The sequence below is a fragment of the Perna viridis genome, chromosome 3, assembly GCF_037379345.1.
Source record: "Perna viridis isolate PV_CMFRI_1.1 ecotype Kerala chromosome 3, ASM3737934v1, whole genome shotgun sequence".
Lineage (NCBI taxonomy): Eukaryota > Metazoa > Mollusca > Bivalvia > Mytilida > Mytilidae > Perna > Perna viridis.
Window position 1 is genome coordinate 15,459,494 of NC_142447.1, and position 24,062 is coordinate 15,483,555.

The 24,062-nt window shown below is 31.3% G+C and overlaps 1 protein-coding gene across 7 annotated transcripts; it reads right to left on the reverse strand.

The window, feature by feature from the left end:
• Window positions 1-350: 350 nt before the first annotated feature.
• LOC148621162 (uncharacterized) lies at window positions 351-23,644 on the reverse strand. 7 transcript variants are annotated; one of them, XM_088575253.1, is made up of 10 exons: window positions 23,571-23,644; window positions 22,208-22,234; window positions 21,637-21,699; window positions 10,499-10,525; window positions 9,931-9,993; window positions 6,648-6,689; window positions 2,452-2,472; window positions 2,126-2,164; window positions 1,828-1,899; window positions 351-541 (listed from the first exon to the last, which is right to left on the reverse strand). In XM_088575253.1, exons 2-10 carry the CDS (start codon window positions 22,228-22,230, stop codon window positions 487-489), a joined length of 405 nt encoding a protein of 134 aa, XP_088431379.1. In that variant the 5' UTR covers window positions 22,231-22,234; window positions 23,571-23,644; the 3' UTR covers window positions 351-486. The 7 variants fall into 7 exon arrangements, with proteins under 7 accessions (XP_088431379.1, XP_088431378.1, XP_088431381.1 ...); XM_088575252.1 differs by lacking the exon at window positions 23,571-23,644 and adding an exon at window positions 22,902-23,004; XM_088575255.1 differs by lacking the exons at window positions 22,208-22,234; window positions 23,571-23,644 and adding exons at window positions 12,402-12,503; window positions 22,390-22,574.
• Window positions 23,645-24,062: the final 418 nt, after the last annotated feature.

The window sequence follows — 24,062 nt, forward strand, 5'->3', positions numbered from 1 at the left end:
ACAATTTTTATTCAAATTCGAAGTTAAACCATATTTACAGTTATTTCACATAGTTTCGAAGTATCATTTTTTGTTAGCGAATAATACCAACACTCAAAATAAGATAATCAAACTATTGTCTTTAGGTCATTAGCAAAGAAAATAAGTAAAGAATTCGTTTCTGACTTAACCTAAAGAGGGTCAAAGAAGGTTTCTGTCTGTTGAAGACTGGCTAAATTTATATACAAAAAGCATACACACACACTGATCATGATGAAGTTCGTTTTAAGTCAGGCAAATCCTTAAAAGCCATGTTATATGAGTGAATTAGATCGAGAGATTCGTGCGAGGATTTATGACATGAAAAAAACTTTATGTAGAAAGTATGTATTGAACCAGACAAAGAAGTCAATTAAAACAGAGACACTGAAAGTGATATTATTATCAATTAACTACACTAGGATGGATTAAAAAAGATCCGAGTCTTACACAGCTGTTGAGAACAACTTAACGTTCAAGTAGACGAACAACTGCATGCTCATTAATTTCTTCTTCGCCGGCGCTGAAACGAAATCAACAAAACAATCATTTTATTGGCAAATGTATTTGAAATTATTACAATCAAATTAAGCGAGTGCTGCAATACGCATGCTTCTTTCAACTTATCGGGTGATAATACATTTACAGGAAAATTTACCATTTTGCCTTCTAAGAATTATATAAAATGTCAATGAGGAATCTATTATTTTTGAATCAAGTCTTGCGTTCAAACAATTTTCCCCTTTTTCGCTTAAATGTAAATTATAACATGCTTATGAAGGTTCAAATGTGGAACTTTATGCCAAAATAGCTGACCTGGTATGGCTTAAAATGTATTTAGTTTTGTGTATCGAACTTTGTCTTTTGCCCAAGGGAAATTTGGTAAAAAGAAACACGGATGCATTTGCATATTTATGTCTACAATTGGTGCTCACTTGTTCGAACAAAATAATGATTATCGAAATCCAAACTAAATCTCGCGCAATTATTTTCACCAAAATAACTTAAGTCAGGTAGTCGGAGTTATACAAATTTACAATTGTAAAAAGTTTCAGGGTCATTTAAAAGCGAACACTTGTTTTACAGTCCTACAAGCGCAATGTAAAAGAAACAAATATAATTTTAAAATAATATTTTCTCATCTTTTTTTTAAATAAAATAACATTGTGGTGGTTAAAAAATCTTTGGACCAAATAAAATAATTTCCTAAATTGAAAGAAAATAATGTTTTATGAAATAAGTAAACCCATTTCAATGCAAATTCTGTAAATTCACATTAAATTTGATTTCGATAACAAAGAAACATTAAATTGTAATGTAAAATCGCCTAGGACCTTATTAATAAAATATTTTTTTCTATGTGTAATAAGACAACTTTGAGAACCAAAACTATGACCGTCTTACAATCACCTTGAGACACGTCTGAAACAAAGCAATGAAAATATATTAAAACTATTTTGTAAAGATGGTCTTAAGATTATCCTTAAATTTTTATTTAAGTACAAAATGGTATACAAACATTTATTGTATTGCAATATTAATTACCAATGGTATCACTACTTTCAAAATAGATTTAATAATTGTAAAAAAATGCGGTTTTCCTTTATCTCGTTAATTTACCCCGAGTTAAGACCATCTTTAGTCGACTAATCTGCGGTCCTAAAGTTAGGATAAAAAATAGAATATGTCTTAATTAAAGATTATTTCTATAAACACAGTAAAACAGAGGAATTCCTAAGGGGGACAGTGAGTCTTAAGCAGTGTAAGAAATGCTCCCATTGTGCCGTCTCAATTAAGTATTTTTATTACCTGTAAAAATCACTCTCTTTTACGTTTTCATCGTCGTAGAACCTCTGTTTACGATAACAGTTTGTTTGTTTTCTAATAAAGTAATGTTTAAGCACAAGTATTATTTTATTCTCAATTTTAAAGAAGACGTTTAAGAAACAAACAAAAAATTAAATTTATTAATTATATTTATTGTTATCTAGCTAGGTTTTGATAATGGTATTGTTTGATAATGGCAATTAACACAGTAAACTTTCATCTAAGTTTAACAAAATGCTTCATGTCTATCATATCATATTTTTTAAGAGTTTATACTCACAGTGATTGTTGCTGTACAAGTTCTTTCAGATTCCTAACGCTATTTATATAATAAAATGACTCATTATCCATTCAGTCATTATGTAAATATATGATTACAGATTTTTATGACATTGATGAAAAAAAAACATTTAGAAGTGAACTAAATAAATATGTCATCAAAAATGTAGAAAAATCACTACCTTATACATGTAGCAATCTCGTAATACAACCATTAAAACAAAATTTTTAGCAAATCGTGGAAAGAAAATAGGATAAAAGAATTAAATAAAACGAATACTAAACTACTTGTTCTAGCCTCTAAGAGAGTAGACTAGATATACTTACGATTGATTAGTCTCTTTCGCCCTGAAATATATGCGTGTAATGTTTATTACATATGTTGTTTAATGTTACTATTTTGTTATTACTTATATATAAAACAATTGTATAAAGAATAACTTATGTAACAGCAAGTAATTACTGTACAAGGACATAAAATGGGAGTTCCTTACGTTCCTTACGTTCCCGGAGCGACAATTAATACCGCACTTGTATCGACTACACAGTGAATGCACGAATACTAGAAAGCTATAATAAGACATGCTACTTAACTTAAAAAGACGATACACCAAGATGCAGATATGTAGTACTTGGTAGAGATTAATCATACTTTGTAAAAATCGATTCCAAATTATCAAAAAAATATTTAAAAATATTTTCAAAATGCTGAAATTTTTTATATTTGTCATGTGTGGTGGACGCCTTTTCTTCAACAAACAGTTGGAACAAAATGTGCTCCTCTAGTCGCTGACCTATTCCTTAACTCTTATGAGGCTGACTAATAGCTGATATAATCCAAAAGGAAGGAACATCTCTTAGGCAAATCCTTTGATCTCATTTTCAGCTCTACAAATGACATATTATCGTTAAACAATCATAGTTTCGGGTATTTTGTTTGTCGCATCTATCTAAAGGACATGAGATAAAGAATACTTCATACACTGTGAAGTCAGTCTTATATCTTGACGACCTACACTTAGAGATTGATGGTAAAGGGAAACTATTGACCAAACTATACAACATACGCGAGGAGCTCGGCAGCTTCTAGCACAACTACCTCCATTTCAAAAAAGTATTTTTTTCATCTTCAGACAGTCTTTTGAATTTAAATTCATTGAAAAGAATTCTGTTTATCGTATGTTTCTAATTCGTTATTGACTTTGCATCATAATTTATTTTGAATTCAAATCGTCCGTCTTTCTAATAAATGTGGTCTCATAGTTATTGTTTCATTGTGTGTAAAATATTTTAAGTACTTTTGCCTCTAACTAACATCAACATAGATTCTAAAAAACAGACTGTATTATTTGTTCTACACAAATACAAATATTTCTTTTAAACCTCACATATAATTTCTTTAACACCTTGTAAATACTCAATTTCATATGAAAGCGAATTATAAAATTTCTAGAGCTTTTTTCCACTGGAATGACGAATCTTACAGTCATGGAGAATAGCTGTAGAAAAACAACTATACTTCATATCTTAACCCGTCTTATTATAACATTACGAAGTCCCAAACAACCCGCATCCGTGCGAGGTCCGGCACGTTAACAATTTAGCCACCGGAAATTCCCATAATAAGGTGATTAGCTAACGTAGAAAATCAGCGGCTGTATGGTAGACGACGTAGAAATTTTATGGTATAGCCTATACCAAGTAATAAAGACGTTGAAATAATAATAAAAAAAAAACATCAATGACACAGATATTACTGCCAACTTATCATCTGTAACTTCAATTCAGTTTGGAACAACACAAACATTATCCATAAAATTACTTTGATCATAATAAAAGTCAAAACAAGATCGAATGAAACCAATATTTCGCAATGTTAAATATTTTTATGTTTCATTTTCTGGAAAGAAGAAAATAAAAAAACTTGCATAAACCAATTTAGTACCCAAGCTTGTCGTATTTCCTGTCGATATACTAATATTCGTTGTTTCAATTCTGAGAAAATCTATCTTAATTTTTTTTCGGATTTTTTTTTTAATTTATGATTTTTTATAATGTACCATACTTTTAGAAAGAGTAATCAAGGGAACGGAACCAAGATTCTGGTGGAAATCAAAATAATGTAATCCAGGGACAAAAATCAGACATGGAAAACAGACACATACAATAAAGAACATAAAATAATCAAAATTATACATACAAAGTAACAAAAGCAAATGAGCGCCTCGGACTCACTAAAACTCAAACATGGACCAGGTGCACCGGTAGGGTAAGCGTCCTCTGCTTTTCTAGAAACATCCACCGAGATGCTCATAAAAAGTCAAGTCCAAGGATGACGATAGTGGAAAGGAAAAGTTTGACATGTTGAACAAATCAGTTTTCTTAGTGGAGATGGATACAACGAAACGATCCACGACTTTATAATGACGACCATAAAACTTTTGTAGTGATGACTTCAACATAGAGGAAACAAAACAATTTGCCATGGTAAATCATAAGCGATTATGAAGTATGTCAACATCCAATTGTGTATTTCATTCACACATTATGGTAAGGATGAAAAACATTAAATTAAGGTTACAATTAAGACATTAGAATTGACGATTTCAACAAGTTGATAATTCAAACTTAAAAGTCGATATTCCTACCAGTCAAATAGGAAATTCTAAATTAAAAGTCGATAAATCCAATTTAGAAGTCGAATATTCCAACTTACATAATTCTTACAATGAAGTCGAAAAGTTCAATTTTAGAATCGACAATATGAAAAAATAAAAATACAAACAGTTGCCCTAACGCGCTTCCATAGTTTTCCACTGTGAACAATTTTGTTGACATGACACAATTTGGGTGATAAACAGCAGTAGAAGACATCAATGATTAAACATCAAGAACAAATTAATATGAATTACAAAAGTACCAATCCTTAATTTTGCAAAATTTTGATATGATAGACCTTGTTTTTTTTTATGAATTTTAAATCAGGCTCTGCTATAGAAACCCAAAACGAAAGAAATAATACTATATTATAATTGTAACGTTTTATCATTTTTTATGCTGTATTCTTTTTTTTAATGAAATTTAAATAAAGCTGTGTTTTTTTAAATGCGATTCAAAAGTCCAGTTGAAAACTGTAAAAGTAATTCCGGGAAAGATAAATTATGATAGGCTTATAGGTAACAATAATGTAATTCAGAGTAACGTAAGTCATACTGAAATCAAAAACATATAACATTTAGTTTGGGAAATTCCTCAGGGGAACTCGAACTTGAACTATAGTGACATATATGGCAACACAGCCTGCACTAAGTCGAGCGCTGCCAATCAAGAGTCCCGCGGAGGGAGTGACAAACTATTTGCTGCACAAATTGGACAGTTCTAACATGATTGGAAATGTTCATACCCTTACATGGTATATAGTTCTAAACTATATATCAAACCACGTCTAAAGGGCAATTCAAACTCAAGAATCGTTGCGAGGAACCGAGTTTGCGAGACAAATATTGTTATTTCCTCTGCAGTGTCATCTATGCAACATCGCTTGCTTTCAGTTCAACGATCTAAAAAAAACTCCGCTTAATTGAAATATTGTATTCATAAACCGGGGATACTTCATTGTAAGTAAGTCTATAGCGTAAACATCAGCACATGTAGCACTGTTAAGTCCTTTCGACAGGGCAACAATCGCATTTGGTAAGAAAGTACAGGATCACCACACTCAGTAATTTACATATAACAAGTCTAATGGGATGTTGGAATCTTGACCATCTTACTGTCAGAACGGCACTACATATGAATAGCACATATAGCTAGGATCAACATTAAATTAACGCCGGAATGAAAATACATATATGACTATATATCAAATCAAGTCTAAAAACGATGCATATTTGGCCGCTTCCTATATAAATATATATAACGAAAACTGTATTTTATATACCCTAGTTGGCCGAGTGGTCTAGAGTGTTGGAGTCAGTGCAGGCGGTGTTGCAATAGTTGTCAGAGAACAGAGGAAGCGACAAAATTTGCATCGCAAATTTGCAACCTCACATCGATTCTAGAGTTTACGTGTAGCTTAGACTTGATTGTGTATAAATATTCATCATTATATTAACATTCTATGTTGATCCTCGCCGTGCATGTTATGTATCTACATAGTAATACACTTGCAAGTTAGATGGGAGAGTTCATTAGACTTCTTGTATGTATTATATACTTGGTGTGGCTGTATTTGTATAATGTTGCAGATCCTCTACTATCTTACCCAATACCATCAGAGGTTGTCCTATTCAGTTACATCCTCTGTTAATGTTTGCGCTCTAAATTTACTTACGATGAAGTATCACTTGGTTAACAAAAGCTATATTTTTATATAGACTTGTTGGCCATTAGACTTAATGAAGGCGGTTTTGACATAGATGTCAGAGAAGAGAAAGGGTTCGAATTGTTTTTATGGCAGTAATATGGAACTCAAATTGATAAGTAATAATTTTGATATATAACAAAAAAATAAATTTACCTACCCCTGCAATAGAATTTTCGTAGCATCAGCAAGGGATGTAAGACTAAAAATAAAAAAAAAATAATAATAAATCAAGTTAACTAAATAAAAGTGCAAATGAACAAAAGATTAAAAAAAAAAAACTTCCATTGACAGATATACACCGAACGAAAGTGTTCATACTAAACTTAGTGCTTCTTTATACAGTATTATACATATATGCATTTTTCCGTTCTTTACAAAACATGATACTACGGCCATATTTTGCTAAATATAAAGTGTAAACTTAAATTTTAAATTGAATGTACAGATTTACCAGAAGAGATTTATGGTCCGTTTGTTTTTTTGTTTGTTTGTTGGGGTTTAACGTCCGAGCAGCAATATTTTAGCTATATTCAGACGAGATTTATGGTCGGAAATGCAAATATGCTGTAGTCTTAGTATCTAGTTCAGTGCAAGTTAGCAATAATTTGTGACTAATTGCAAGATTTGAATGAAAATTTTAATATTTTATGTTTATTTATGTTAGCATTCAGCTGGATCATAGCATAAAATATCTCAATTTATCTAAAATTGCATTTTTTTTCTCAAGAAAATTAATGCTAGCTTGCATTGCATAACACATTTAGAAACGGTCTATATGAATTTTAGACATCAAATATGTTTTTGACAGCTGTAGATTCATTCTGAAATATGTTATTTACACTTTCTTGATAATGTTGTATGGAAGTTGTAAAACATTTTTCTTAAGTCCGACATGTGCTTGTGTGTTAAATACATATAAAGAAGATGCATTTAGCAATGTTTCAGAGCTAAATTTAATGAATTATTAAAACTATGAATGGCAACATTCCATTAAGGAATGTCCTAGATATTGACTTTAGCTGAACCTTAAAAGGTAAAATGAATCTTGTTACAAATAAAATGCATATAAAACAAAATAAAACACAGAAAATCATATGGTAATCATATGAAATTCATATGATATGTGTCATGTGGCAGTCGTATGATTATCATATGATATGTATCATGTGGAGTCATATGATTATCATATGATTTTCATATGATAATATGGGTTTGAAAACATATGATTATCATATGTTTGTGAAAAACATGTGATTATCATATGTTTGTGAAAAACATGTGATTTTAATATGACAACCATGTGATAATCATATGTTAACTGAAGCATATGATTATCATATGGTGCTCGATTCATGTGATAATCATGTGATACAAACCATATGATTCTCATGTGTGACACATTTGTCTGTGTAAGCCACATCATAACTTACGTTTATTTTTTGGGAGAAAATAGAGTTGTGTTGCTTTATATATTCAGTTGGGGATTTGATTTATTCGTAGAATCATATTCAAGCGCAGAATTTAATCATTTGATATATTTTGACTAAATTAAAAATTCAGAAAAAAAATTAGGAGATTAGATGACTTTGTTATTGTTGCATTTAAAAGCTATTACATATGCCTTTATTGAACCAAATAGGCGTTTTAAAACAAACTTTTTCTGAAGAGTAATCACAGAAAGATTTGAGCGGAAATCAAAAGAATAGTTTTTCCAGTGATAAAGACTAGACCGGAACATATCACACACAAATCATTTATATCTGTTTTGCACTTATTTGGAATTTGAGGGAAAAATACACTTGCCTAAACCAAAAACGATAAAAGCCTTTAATCTAAAAACTAAATTGTGTATTTTACTTTTTTTGAATCTTTTCTTGTAACCTTGATTGTTCAGCCAGTTGTTTGTGTGCAGCGGCATGATATACAAACAAATTAAAATATATGTAGTAAAAAGAGAATGAATCAAATAAGAAATAAGGTAATATTACTGTTTTAACTTGTTCAAGCGGATACTATAATCAAACAGCCTTTTTGTTCTGATTTTAGTTTAATTAGTTTCAGTGTATTTTCATTTGTTTGAAATTTTGACATGTAAAGCAAATTAAAAAAAAAATAACAATATGTCTGAAGCACATGATACACTCGTTCACTTTTTTACGTACTTCATTTCTTAAATGAATATGAAACAAAAAATGCTTCTGCCCTGTACAACAGCTTTTAAATCCGATCAAATGGATTTCGTAAAAGCGAAAATAATTGTGGAAAACAGCATCTGTTTATCAGTTTCATGTCAAGTCAATACACTGTTATTGCAAAGTCCAAAACAGCGTCTGACGTTCGAAATTGTAATTCACTCTAGACGCTGCAGCCAGTCTTCTCAGAAATTATAAGAATCTTGAAAAATCGGAGAAATTAATTATTTTACGCGACTTTATCTGATTGTCAAACGACATGATTTTAGTAATATCGAAAGGCTCCCTGTGTGCAGCGGGTTAGTAAGAGTGGAAACAAACATCTACCGGTGGGTGGAAATTGTTGGTATTGTCTATATATATATATCTAACAGACTATTTTTTCCTTGATGTTGCACGTTTCGCGTTTCAATTACCAGTGGCATTGCATGGCTTAAGTCGGCTATTGACATTCACGATCAACTTGTTTTCTGTGGCAAAATTATTAGATACATAGTCATTATTGATTTGTCAAATATCTAAAAGGTATTAGCCCAAATTTGTTCACTAAAACAATAAAAAAAAAAAAAATAAAATAAAATAAACTGGCTATTCATGACTTGACCACATTAAATAGTATACCAATTTTGAAACTATTTGTGTTAAAAATCAATCACTCAGAGATGAATCCTGCTTTCTACATAGCAACCATGGGCATCATGTTCCAATAAAACATGACATCGCATGCAGTGGCCTGTCATAATTGTATTTTAAAAAATTCAAAACAAAGAAATATGGAAAAAAATCTATTGACGTGACTGATGATATCGTGGGAAAATTTTATCTTTATAGAGACACCTATTATACAAATTTTTCGTAATATTCTAAATAATAAATGAATAATAACTGTTTGTGTGCGTCTTCAAGGCCCGCTTCCATGGTTGACATTCTACATATATGAGAAACATTTTTACCAGGTAGCTTTATCTTTTATTGATCGGAAAAAAGAATCAAAGATAAGATTTTCTCATACAAGATTGGGCAATCTCAGACACCCTTGGGTAAGATATGATAACTCTCAACTCGGCAAAGCCTTGTTACGGAACCATTAAATCTACCCAGGGGCTTCTTAGATTTCCCTACCTTGGACTCGTACAGGTGTTGGATTCTTAATGAGAGTACATTTAATGAATTACTAGTATCGGGGTGACATATATAATTTCACACAAACTTATTCATTGACCTAAGCTTAAAATTCATAACCCATACTTTTCTGTGTGTTTTGCTTGTTCATTTCGTAATTCCTCAATTTCTTTCTTCAGTTCTTCTACACTATCAAAACGAAAATTGTGAGATAAGGTATAACTCCAATGTATATAGGTAAACAATTTAACTGCTGATGTGTTAATTTTTATTACATAATCAATTTTTAGACTTTTTTTTAAGTTGTTTGTTTTTTATCGTTGCTTTCATACTTAATCTTAAAACTCAAACACTAAGTAAAGTCATATCCATATATGCATGTTCTGTGATAAACACAACTTTTTTGGCTTTATACTGTAATCAGTCTTATACAAATAAACATATACATAGATTCATCAGTGGTCTTATTTCTTTCAACATGACCTAATATTGAACTGTCTAAAAAAAACCAATTCCTAACCATTTCTTGTAACAGGATAAAACGCTGATTTATTTTAAAAAATTATCATTTCCACATAAAGATATTTTTTTACGCATGGATATTTAAGAAGGCATTCTACAAAGTGTGATGAAAAAATTCGTCATTCGATTTTATATTATGTTACATATTTATCGTGTTGTAGGGCATAATTACCCTTGAGAATTTCCATTTCCCATTTTCCTACAAAAAATACAAATATAATCTTCAATATCTAAGCACACAAAGAGAATTCAATACTTGAACTGAAAATAGTTCAATGAACAGAAACTGGATAGAATTGGACGAATTAAAGTGAAATAGGACATTCTTAAGTTAAACTTACCAAATATTTTAACCCTGGCTATTTTCATTGCAGTTAGCCCTATTATACTATAAACTTTTATACATCAAAATTGGAAATACGAACGGCAAAACAAAATAAGTTCACAAAATTAAAGAAAGTTTTGAAGTCCTATCCTTGTATGCACTGCCAGGTAAATAGTGACTTCTCAAGATAAATAGCTGCTATCATTAGATAACACTATTCAACAAGAAATAGGCTACAACCTAGATTTAGGACTGATAAGAGTTTTAGAAATGAATCCTCAGTAGCTCACTATTGCTCTGAACCAATAGTGGACCGAATGAGAAGCATTTTGAAAATATCATTTTATAGAGGCAGGTGTAGCCAGTAAGAGGATGAAGTTGAATATACATTTTGTTTCTCAAAAATTACCATAATTTATTACAAATTTTGAAAATTAAAAAAAATGACCATATGAGCAATTAATCGCGTGCCATACTTTTTAAAATTTTCGGGTCAGAGCTGGATAATGTTGGTCCTCCCTTGATAACATTGTTTCCTTGGGACTAATTTTATGAAAAATAAGATACATTATCCTATTAATTTTGTTGAAATTTAATACATAGTACATAGATTAACTGGCTGCCCACCTTATATAAGACTTGCAATTAAGTAGACCATGGGAAAAGTTGAGAATTTCCTGAAATCCTAAGCTTTTCTTCAAATCTTCGATTTTTATTGGTATGGAAAATATTAAGAAAAAAAAAATATGAAAACCAGAATTTCACCTTATATTCAAACTTTTAACTTTTATATCTTTAAGCAATTTATTCAGGATAAAATATTCCCACGATTCTATTACAACTTTAACCTCATATCTATATACTGAAGAAGAGATTATTGTTGAAACGTGTCATCTTTTAATCACATCTACCTCAAAGAACTTGAGATAAAGAACACTATAGACATTATGAAGTCCGCCTCATTTCTTGACCTACTCTTACAGATCGATGGAAAATTAAAGAAACTTGAGAAAAATTACACCACAGGTACCATGAAGTCAGCCTCATTTATTGGCCTACTCCTACAGATCGATGGAAAATTAAAGAAACTTGAGAGTGATTACATCACAGGTACCATGAAGTCAGTCTCATTTACTGGCCTACTCCTACAGATCGATGAAAAAGGAAAACTCATGACTTCTCAATCCGTATCGTCAAATTTCCTTTCATCTGTGGGAACTTCCCTTCCCTTCAGCACCTGCTTATGGAGTTCATATCAAAACTCATATGTTAAGCCAGAGCAACTTTTGAACCGTGCTAGACTTCTTACAATTACACTTCCGGAAAAGGGTTAAATTATAACCACAAAAGTTTAAGATCTTCATCATGAACTCGTGGATCGGTATGATGTATTCATCTGCATCATGAAAAACGATATAGTCACCTTGTCACAGTTTTCCTATCCCCCTGTAGTCTACCACGGACTACCACTTACTTTTGTTTCTTTGTACGCGTTATTTGTGTCATTTCATGTTCTACGTTTTGTGTTAATTTTTCCTGTCTACTCTAAATCTTTGAATTATATACGTTTAGCTACTGTTTAATCTTAGTTTATTTGATTGCTCTTTCACTGGAAGGCCTCATGTCAAATCATTGTGATAAAATAAGAGTTGTCTCCCATTAAAAGGAAATATATTGCATTCCATTGTTTTTCCAAAGATGATATGAAAACTTAGCTAGGTACCACATAAATATCGATCCTCTGACTTACTTCTGAATAATATTCTGAAAACTGTTCATTCTCAATCAACAGAATAAAAATCAATGGTACAAAGGTATAGCAAACAACTGAATATAATAACTCAGAAGCGTTCTAAAAGAAAAACATAAAATATTTAAAATATTAATCTTCCGTCCCATTAATTACTCCTTCTTAAGTAAAGGACGCAAAGTTATAGCGGTAATCAAAAGAATGCAATTCAGGGCCAATGACCAGACACGGGAAACAGACATACACAACAAAGAACATATTGAATTAAAATCATACATACACAGTAACAAAAGCAAATGAGCAACTCGGACTCCACTAAAAACTGGGAGCATGAACCATTTAGTTAATAGTTAATTCTAGAGAAGTGTTTCTAAAAATAGGAAAGTTATTTATTTTTGAGTTCCTTATGAGATGGTTTGAGAAATTCATATTTTTCTTTGTAATTATCAAGTTAAAAAGTATTATTTCTGCCAGATACTTAAAACATATTGAATGTAGTTTTTTCCTTGGATGAAGAAAATTGTGTAGTATGCTTTCCAAATTTTTTTAAAACGTTTCTTTAAGAATATAATAGAAGTTTCAAAAGGGAGGTTTAACAAAGTAAATGATACAAATCTAGAAATGGTTGAATTCTTGACTTGCTTAGTTACATTTCATTTTCCTTTGGTCGAAGTTTTTTTCCTCTATAATACATTCTAATTACTAGATTGGTAAAAAAAATTTTGATCGCATCATCTGAATCTATGTTTCTGCCTTTAGATGTTGATATTTTAGCAGAGGAATGAAAGTAGTTGATATGTGTGTGTGTGAAAATCATACCTCGTGCAGAGGTTTCAATCCAGAATTTTAGTTTGGTAAGGGGAACTTCATCCCCAGCATATTGAAGGAACGAATTTTCCGCGGGTAGAATTTGTGAAAAAGCTGTATTTTATGCAAAATAAAAATAATATAGTAATAATAACACAACAACAACAAAAAATATATTCCCCAATTTATTATTTATGGAGGGGAGCATATACGCCTGGTACCCCTTTCCTTGGATCCCCAGACATATACAGGTATATGCTAACACACAATGGACATTTACTGTTAACTTTAAATGACTTCATCATGTATGGCCATCGTCCGCACTTCAGAATCAAGTTTACTTACTCTGAACGAAAACAAGGATGACAAGTAAGTCCATGAATCCGGCAAAATTTCAAAAATTGTTTACGGCAGATTCGGAACATATACTATATTATAAACAAATAAAAGAATGTATAATAATTAACTTTATTAACGAAAAAATATATTCAACTAAACTACACCCGTATCTCCTCTGTATCATCATCACTCGGTGATGGCGTCTTGGGCTAGGGTCGAAAGAAATGTCTACTTATATAACATGGGGATCTAGCGACGGCTTTATTTACACAGTGGGAACGCCGCGCAACCAGTTTGCGCCTCCATCCGTTTAGACTATGGTCAAATATTCAAGGGGAGATAACGTGAATTCCTTCCTAGGTATCGCTCAAAACGGTAACTAACGTGATTTGTTTACATCGTTTCGCTTCGGTTTTGCACAATTATTTTTAATAAAAGAAGTAAACAGACAAAGCAACTACATAAAACTGACTGGTAGGTATTTTTCTTCATGACTGTATGTTTTTTTTTTACTTTTATTTATCGTAGATTTTATGAATTTCAGCTGAGATGAGGCGCAAGGGTTTTCTCTAAAAATATGGCGCGAAAACCCACTAGCCTAAAAATAACAGGCACATTCGTGTCCCATTGGTTGGTTATTTATATAATTTATCCAAAAAAAAAAAAACAGTTTGCAAAGACGCCAGCCTTTCTAAAATTACCAAACACTCCCCATCATTCTTTCTTCAGTTGTAATTGGGGCTGGAGGAAAGTACAGCCTTTCTGTCGCCATATTTCTAAGGAGACAGATGAAGACAAAGCCTAGATATTGTAATTTTGTGTCCTTTAAAGTAATTTATAGTATTAAACCTGGCTTAAACTCTTGACCCCATTTTCTATCTTCTTTCTGCACCAATTTAGATAGCAATAATGGAGACTTTCATGTATATTTTTAGTTTTTCTTTTCTGTGGTTTCTCATGACCATTAGTTTTTATTGACATGCTGATGTAGATTAACATTGAACTCCCATATAAATGACTTTATAACACATTTTCTTTAGTAATATTTTGCATATTTGTAGGTTGTTAGTTGATGCAGACACTGATAAAATTATCAAATTTATTACAATTTTCAGAATCAGCAAGTCCATGTATTAATGCAACATGTTGCATATGTACATAGCCTGTATTGGCTGTTTATTATTTCCCATTCACCAGTGAAATTTTCCTATAATATATATTACTAATGATTTGTATATATATAAGTTGTTGTAGTCCCTTATGTAATTATAAAGTTTATTTTAATTTAGAGAAGCAGTACATGATGATGTCTTTTAATTGAAGAGCTGTACAAATTATTTTTTCACATGCTATTAAAATTTACCTTTCACACTTCATATTAATGATCGTTCTTTTATACAGTTTAGATGTGGCATATAATTATTGTTGAACATTTTTATTACATGTATGTAATGTGATAATATTACCATCCTAATAAGAGGAAAAATGTGGGAAAGAGTTTCTTATGAGCAGGAAATGTTACCAAATCCAGAAGCACTGAAATTGCACTGGACCCGTTGCGTTTAGGTTTTTAAATTTTGGTCACAGGCAAATGCCAATTTTCTAAATTTACCCTCTCTTTCTGACTATGGGTGGCAAATTTGTGATGGGAATCTCAGTTTTATTTGGGACACAGATTCTAATTTTAAGAAAGTGGAAGCAACTGTTGACTGGTACACCAAAGGTTGTTCCTGTAAAACAGGTTGCAAAACAAATGAATGCAAATGTCTGAAGAGTAAAAAAAAATGTGATGCCAGTTATAAGTGTGTTAGTTACTGCAATTTAAATGACATTTCTTTTTAGGCTACATCCCCGGACAATTCCCTTGGTCTTGATGAAGTCATGAATACTGATGGTGATCTTGATCATTTAAATATTTTTTATGATGATGATGATGATGATGATGATGATGATGATGATGATAGTCCCATAGCTTATGGAGACCATCAACTTTTCAATTATTTTGATACTGATTTTTTGTTTCAGATGATATGTAAATACATGTACATAGGTCTTGTCATAATGTTACTGGGATTTCGTACAATTCCAGAATTGTATATTTCTTTTCTGTGCTTTTATTTGTACTTATCATTATATTATATTATATTATATTATATTATATTATATTATATTATATTTACTTGTATATTTACTATTAATTGTATTTTCCTTTTGCTTCCATATTAACCAAGTATTTTATTTTAAATGTCTAATCACTTGGTGCTTTCATGTTATACTTTCTGTTTACTCCCTTGCCCAGAGGTAGTGAGATGTATTATTAAAGTGTTGTATTTTGGTATTCCCTTCTACACTTGTAACTTAGATAAGTTGGTATTAGTCTTGGAGGTCCACTAGCGAGGACTTTATTTCAGTACCTTTTTGTATCTTCTCAGTTCAGTGCATAGATACTTGCATTAATTTTCAGTGTCTTATTGAGTAATGAAGGGCAAATGAAACTTTCACCGTGAAGGGATAATCAAATACAAGTTTGCTCTGCTTGTTGCTTTTTTTTAAATGAATTGTTGCTTAATGAATGAATTGTGGCTTATTGAATGAATTTATTAAAGGTCTAATGTAGTTTGAACTTGGTAAATAAAAGATTCTTCAATATATTTGTTTAAATGTGTGTAAATAAGGCTAATTTTTTCAACACCAGGCATATTGTTTATGAAGTGCTTTTGAAATTTAACCTGTATGATATTTATTTTAAGTTATAAAAGATTGGTTTTCAGTGGAAGGCTATTCTTGCTCATTACAAGTTGATCCAAGAATATTGTGTACATGTATATTCCTGATTTAATTTCTTATAGTTGTATGGTTTGACTTTGTCATTAGACATTTAACTTTATAATTATTCAATTATATTTTAATCATCATTTTAGAAATAACTTGTTCAAATAAAGAATGAAACAAGTACGATGACCTAGTAAAGGTAAGTTTTCTTATTTAAATTGTTGTCGCTTCGTAAAATAGATGCAGATCCAGAAATTTGAAAAGGGGGTTCATACAAATGTATGTTGGCACTGCTATCTTTGTTTTGCAAATGAAAATAACTTGATTTTATTAATTTAATCAACATTCCAACAAAATTGGAAATTTTTTAGTAAAGAGTAATTACAGACATCAATATTTTGTAATTAAATAGTGGCTTTATTGCTTTATAATGAATGGTTTATAATTTTTTTTTCAGATCATAATGGAATGCAAAGACATCCAGATCTAGAAAGTGTATGGACTTTTTTTGACAATTCATATGTGAATTTAGTGTTTTATCTGTTTCACTCATAAGTTTTTTTATTGTACGTAATTATCTATGTCATTGGTTTCATTTGAACTTTTTGAATTAACTCTCATTTATTATATTTTAGTTTTGAAATATCCTCATTTCAGTAAAGAAGATTTTTTTAAGTGTAGTTCCAGTGAATTATCATAAATTAAAGAAAAATCAAATTGATTAAAAATCAGTATTTTTGGAGGGAATTTCAAATTTTTTACTTAGAATTGACATTTGCAAGATAACTTACATGTAAAATGCCTAATTTAGGTTAGACGACTTTGATGTCAAACATTCCTAGTTAATGCCCAATTTATGTGAATGCTAGTCATTCTGTCTTCTTTTGAGGAAAGTCGGTATTGCACCTTAAGTACCCAGTTCATGTAAATGCTAGTCATTCTGTCTTCCTTTGAGGAAAGTCGGTATTGCATCTTAAGTACCCAATTCATGTAAATGCTGGTCATTTTGTCTTCCTTTGGGTAAAACGTAATATGTTTGAAAGTTATTTTATTTTTACAGTTAAGCTTGCAATGTTTATACGAGTATTACATGTATTTTGTCTTGTTAGTTTACCTTCAAAAATATTTCTCTATAATCGTCACTTTCTAAAATGGAGGAACATGCATGTACATGTTTGGTGTGCCACTGAAATATTTCAGATTTAAATTATTAATACCAGTTCTTAGCAGGGATTAATAATATAAATTAAAATAATATGCTGATAGAAAAATACGTCTTAACTTTATTGTGTTTAAGTTTTATTTTCCCCATATTCTAATGGTTTTCCTTAATTCTGATTTGTTTTACTATTCATTTGTTTTGTTTTTAATTTTTCAAAAGTTTTTAACGTGTACCGATAAACTAATGTTTTATGCATGTAAACAAAATTGAAATTTTTGACAACATCATTCTGTCACTGTTTTAATGTTGAAGGTAAGTAATGAAAGCTTAAAAAGTAATGTGTCTTAAAAATTCATTTTTAACACGTGCTCATACATAAAAAACTACTAATTATAAAAATGGTGAAAAGCTGTAAACTAAAGCCATTAGTTTACCCAAGTAAAAATTTAAGGTGGAGGAAGCAAACTCTTACCAAGTATGAAATACAAGTGGGAGAAGCAAATCTAGAGACATTGACTCTTACCAAGTATAAAATAAAAGCTGGGAACATTGATTCTTACAATGTAAATGATTGGGGTCTTACCATAGTTATCATCATCTAAATGTAGTTAAAGATGTTTGACAAAATTAAAATTTCACATCTGATTAGATCAGCACTCAAAAGAGAATTTACATGGGATAATAAATTACCTTTATATTACGGTAAATCATACAGGTCAAGAAAATTCTGTAAGTTTACATATTTTTTATTATTTTGTTTTACTGTACAATTGGCCAAAACATATCAGTTCCTGACTACTTGTATAAACCAAGTTGTATCTCAAATCTGCTGTGCTTGTACCAAGGTAACCCCTTTTCCTAAAATTCAACATCAGGGGCGGATTCAGGTGGGGCGTGGCGGACGTGCGCCCCTCCCCCTAATTTTACAAAATATAGGTTGTCAGTGGTAGATTTTGGCTATTTTAGGTTGAAACATTAATTTCTTTCTAATTTGATCACAAAAGATATCCACATTTTACCCACTGTAGAAGAATATTTCAAAATTTAACATAAATAAGTCGGCGAAATTTTCACTGTGCGCTCCCCCCCAATCTAAAATCATGGTCCGCCCCTGAACATTTATGTAAAAAATTGATAGATAATACTTAACTGGTATATTTTCTTTTCATTTTGATAATAAATACACGAAATGTATGCTTAACACACATTTTGTGACAAAAAGACAACGACACACGAAAATATATGATAGCATATTTACATCAAAATGCGACACCTGATAAAATATATTGAGACACAGAAATGGAGAGAATGACGGCTTCTTAGATACCTAAAAGATTGTATCATGAAGGGAAAGCAAACTTTAACTAACAACATTAAGCAATGGGATACGTTAATGCCAGTTCCAAAGTGGGTGGAGGTACAGTTTCACGATGCGTCCTAATGTCCGTCACGTTTATTAAATCTGGATGACAAGTGGATTAATCCAAGGTATAATTTAGAAACATTCGTAAATATTCCTTTAAAAAAGGTGTTGGATTAAAGTCTAGACCCCCGATGAAGCCATAATATTAGATTTTCGAGACTAGTACGTTTGTTGACATTTTCGCCATTGCAAACTTCTAATTATCGCCCTTGACCCGCGCTGACCATAGAGTGGAACTCAACCATGTCGCTGGCGTTTCCACAATGTTCAAAGATTACATCATTGGTCAATTCATTCATAAATAACCAATGGTATGCGATTGTGTCAGGTATTTATAAGCCCTGGAAATTCCCGCCATATTTAGATACCGAAAGTGAAAGTAATGCAACTGTCTGAATTCAACATCAGCATTTTATGAACGACCAAAATATAAAGGTTCAAATTTTGTATTCACATTAAAAAATCAATTTCCTTTCACTTTGTCTTCTTTATATTCACAGATCAACAAAATCTATTCAAATTAGCACGATTTTCTATAAGTATCCGATTTAAACAACCGCACGTAATGCTCAATGGTCATTACGCCCTTGGGTGGAATTTTCATTGTCTCCCCTTGGACGAAAAACCTTAAGCGTAACGGACGGAGGTACACAATTGGTCACTAGTTTCCCGCACGGCATAGTTTATGCACGGCATTACACTACGACGATTACTCCTACAAAAACAGAGATCAGAAAACCCTTCGTTGTAAAGGCGTGCGCAGCACGTAACACTTCCAGAATGATTAGAAATGTTCCGTCCTTTAGTATCAATTCCAGCTTTGGAATAAAAACGTTTGAACATTGTAGTCATTTGATTCATGGGTATTGTATTAGCACAGAATGTCGGGCCATATGAAGGAACTGTCTCTAATGGTTTCCGGTAAAAAGGACCAGTGTAAGGAATTAGTGACAAGCATCGTTCATATAATGTGACCAAACACCATGGGTTTGAAAGTTCCTCGTATTGATTAATAGGGCTTATTTCGATTCTTCTATGCCTTAGACCACATTGAACGTTTTTCTTTGTTATGGTGTATCCATCTGCGTCATGAAAACTGATTTATTCAACGGGTCATAGTTTTCCTTTCCTCGTTTGTTTACCCCGGACTTGACTTTTTATGAGCAACTCGGCGGGTGTTTCTAGAAAAGCAGAGGACGCTTACCATACCGGTGCACCTGGTCCATGCTCCCAGTTTTTAGTGGAGTCCGAGTTGCGCATTTGCTTTTGTTACTTTGTATGTATGATTTTAGTTACTTTATGTTCTTTGTTGTGTATGTCTGTTTTTCCATGTCTGGTCTTTGTTCCTAGATTGCATTCTTTTGATTACCGCTATAACCTTGGTTCCCTTGATTACTCTAAACATGTAAAACAAGTGAAAAACACGTTAAACGAAGTCGGCAATTGACATTCTCGATCAACTTGTTTTCTGTGGCAAAATTAGTAGATACACAGACGTTATTGATTTGTCAAATATCTAAAAGGTATTAGCCCAAATTTGTTCACTAAAACAATCAAAAACAAATACCAAAAAAAAAAAAAACAAAACACTGGCTATTCATGACTCGACCACATTAAATAGTAAACCAATTTTGAAACGATTTGTTTTAAAAATCAATCACTCAGAGGTGAATCCTGCTTTCTACATAGCTACCATGTGACTCATGTTCCAATAAAACATGACATCGCATGCACTGGCCTGTCATAATTGTATTTAAAAAATTTCAAAACAAAGAAATATGGAAAAAATCTATTGACGTGACTGATGATCTCGTGGGAAAATTCTATCTTTATAGAGACACCTATTATACAAATTTTTCGTAATATTCTAAATAGTAAATGGATAATAGCTATTTGTGTGCGTCTTCAAGGCCCGCTTTCATGGTTGACATTCTACATATATGAGAAACTTTTATACCAGGTAGCGTTTTCTTGAAGTCAATAAGTTTCAATTTGTTTTCATTTGAAGTTTTGTTGTGTAAAGGAAAGTAAAAATAAACAACAGAACCGAAACTTGTGATATACATTTCTCACTAAAGAATCAAGAAACTTCCTATTTTTAGTTCTGCCAGATTTTCCTATCTCACTCGCCGGTTGAGACATTTAACATGCGCTTTCTCGTAAAAAAGTACAATAAATTAAAGAGTAAGTGAACGATCATATCTGTTCAATATGTGTTTGAAAAATCATTATAAATTAACAGTTTTATCGAGAATAACCGTAGACCGAATAATTCTGTCGTCTGAAAGCTCATTTAACATTTCATATTTATCTTTTATTGATCGGACTTTTATTTTTTATTTTTATTATTTTATGCTGCTTTCTACGTATATTGATACGTCATAACCAATTGTTATATGTGGGTCATTCCATATCAAACATAAAACCGGAAAAAACAAACTCAAAGTGAGAAAAAAGAATCAAAGATAAGATTTTCTCATACAAGATTGGGCAATCTCAGACACCCTTGGGTAAGATATGATAACTCTCAACTCAGCAGAGCCTTGTTACAGAACCATTAATTCTACCCTGGGGCTTCTTAGATTTCCCTACCTTGCACTCGTACAGGTGTTGGATTCTTAATGAGAGTACATTGTTTATGCATATGCTAATGAACTACTAGTATCGGGGTGACATATATAATTTCACACAAACTTATTCATTGACCTAAGCTTAAAGTACATAACCCATACTTTTCTGTGTGTTGTGCTTGTTCTTTTCGTAATTCCTCAATTTCTTTCTTCAGTTCTTCTACACTATCAAAACGAAAATTGTGAGATAAAGTATAACTCCAATGTATATAGGTAAACAATTTAACTGCTGATGTGTTAATTTTTATTACATAATCAATTTTTAGACTTTTTTTTTTTAAAGTTGTTTGTTTTTTATCGTTGCTTTCATACTTAATCTTAAAACTCAAACACTAAGTAAAGTCATATCCATATATGCATGTTCTGTGATAAATACAACTTTTTTGGCTTTATACTGTAATCAGTCTTATACAAATAAACATATACATAGATTCATCAGTGGTCTTATTCCTTTCAACATGACCTAATATTGAACTGTCTAAGAAAAAACCCATTCCTAACCATTTCTCGTAACAGGATAAAACGCTGATTTATTTTAAAAATTATCATTTCCACATAAAGATATTTTTTTACGCATGGATATTTAAGAAGGCATTCTACAAAGTGTGATAAAAAATTCGTCATTCGATCTTATATTATGTTAAATATTTATCGTGTTGTAGGGCATAATTACCTGTGAGAATTTCCATTTCCCATTTTCCTACAAAAAATACAAATATAATCTTCAATATTTAAGCACACAAATAGAATTCAATACTTGAACTGAAAATAGTTCAATGAACAGAAACTGGATAGTTGTCTGTTAAAGTATTGGACGAATTAAAGTGAAATAGGACATTCTTAAGTTAAACTTACCAAATATTTTAACCCTGGCTATTTTCATTGCAGTTAGCCCTATTATACTATAAACTTTTATACATCAAAATTGGAAATACGAACGGCGAAACAAAATAAGTTCACAAAATTAAAGAAAGTTTTGAAGTCCTATCCTTGTATGCACTGCCAGGTAAATAGTGACTTCTCAAGATAAATAGCTGCTATCATTAGATAACACTATTCAACAAGAAATAGGCTACAACCTAGATTTAGGACTGATAAGAGTTTTAGAAATGAATCCTCAGTAGCCAACTATTGCTCTGAACCAATAGTGGACCGAATGAGAAGCATTTTGAAAATATCATTTTTTTAGAGGCAGGTGTAGCCAGTAAGAGGATGAAGTTGAATATATATTTTTTCTCAAAAATTACCATACGCCTTAAAGTTTTACATCAACTAGTAATTTTGTTTCTTCATTATTTAAAAAAAAATGTTATAAACAGATAAACATTTGTTTTTTGTTAAGATAAGTAACTAGTAAAGATCCTTACTAGGTATTACTGGTTAACTTCCTGCCAGACTAAAATAAGCTTTATCAATGCTTCTAAGGTCAAAGGTTAAATTTGTATTACCGTTATGAGGATTTCGTCAATGTGAACTGAAAATGTAATAAATGTTTCGGACAGCGTTATATCTTTAAAAACTTCACTGAAGTTACGACACATTCTTATTTTTATTAATTTAATTCAAGAAAGGTTAAGTTAATTCAAATTTATGTTAACGCCAGAAATCAAATCGCACAGTTGAAGAAACATTCAAATTATATTTTGATTTTGAGAAACTAGATTGGGGAGGTTCGACGATAAGGAATATCTAATTTATTGCAAATTTTGCAAATTAAACAAATGACCATATGAGCAATTAATCGCGTGCTCCACTATTTTAAAACTTCCGGGTCAGAGCTAGATAATGTTGGTCCTCCCTTGATCACATTGTTTCCTTGGAACTAATTTTATGAAAAATAAGATACATTATCCTAATATTTTTTTAATTTAATACATAGTACATAGATTAGCTGGCTGCCCACCTTATATAAGACTTCCAATTAAGTAGACCAAGGGAAAAGTTGAGAATTTCCTGAAATCCTGAGCTTTCTTTAACTCTTCGATTTTCAGTGATAAGCACGAATTTAAGAAAAGATTATGAAACTAGAACATTACCTTATATTCAAACTTTTATATCTTTAAGCAATTTATTCAGGATAAAATATTCCCATGATTCTATTATAACTTTAACCTCATATCTATATACTGAAGAAGAGATTATTGTTGAAACGTGTTATCTTTTAATCACATCTACCTAAAAGAACTTGAGATAAAGAACACTATAGACATTATGAAGTCCGCCTCATTTCTTGACCCACTCTTACAGATTGATGGAAAATTAAAGAAACTTGAGAGTGATTACACCACAGGTACCATGAAGTCAGTCTCATTTATTGGCCTACTCCTACAGATCGATGAAAAAGGAAAACTCATGACTTCTCAATCCGTATCGTCAAATTTCCTTTCATCTGTGGGAACTTCCTTTACCTTCAGCACCTGCTTTTGGGGTTTTCATATTACAACTCATATGTTAAGCCAGAGCTTGTTAAACCAACAACTTTTGAACCGTACAAGACTTCTTACAATTAGACTTTTGGAAAAGGGTTA

Bases quoted from the DNA above. Each gene is read 5' to 3' on its own strand.
- LOC148621162 (XM_088575250.1), bottom strand. From the start codon at position 22,417: ATGAAAATAGCCAGGGTTAAAATATTTG. The intron at 2,473-6,647 runs GTAGGTAAATTT...CATATATTTCAG, and splicing joins ACGAAAATTCTATTGCAGGG to GGCGAAAGAGACTAATCAAT. The intron at 2,165-2,451 runs GTAAGTATATCT...TTATATAAATAG, and splicing joins GCGAAAGAGACTAATCAATC to CGTTAGGAATCTGAAAGAAC.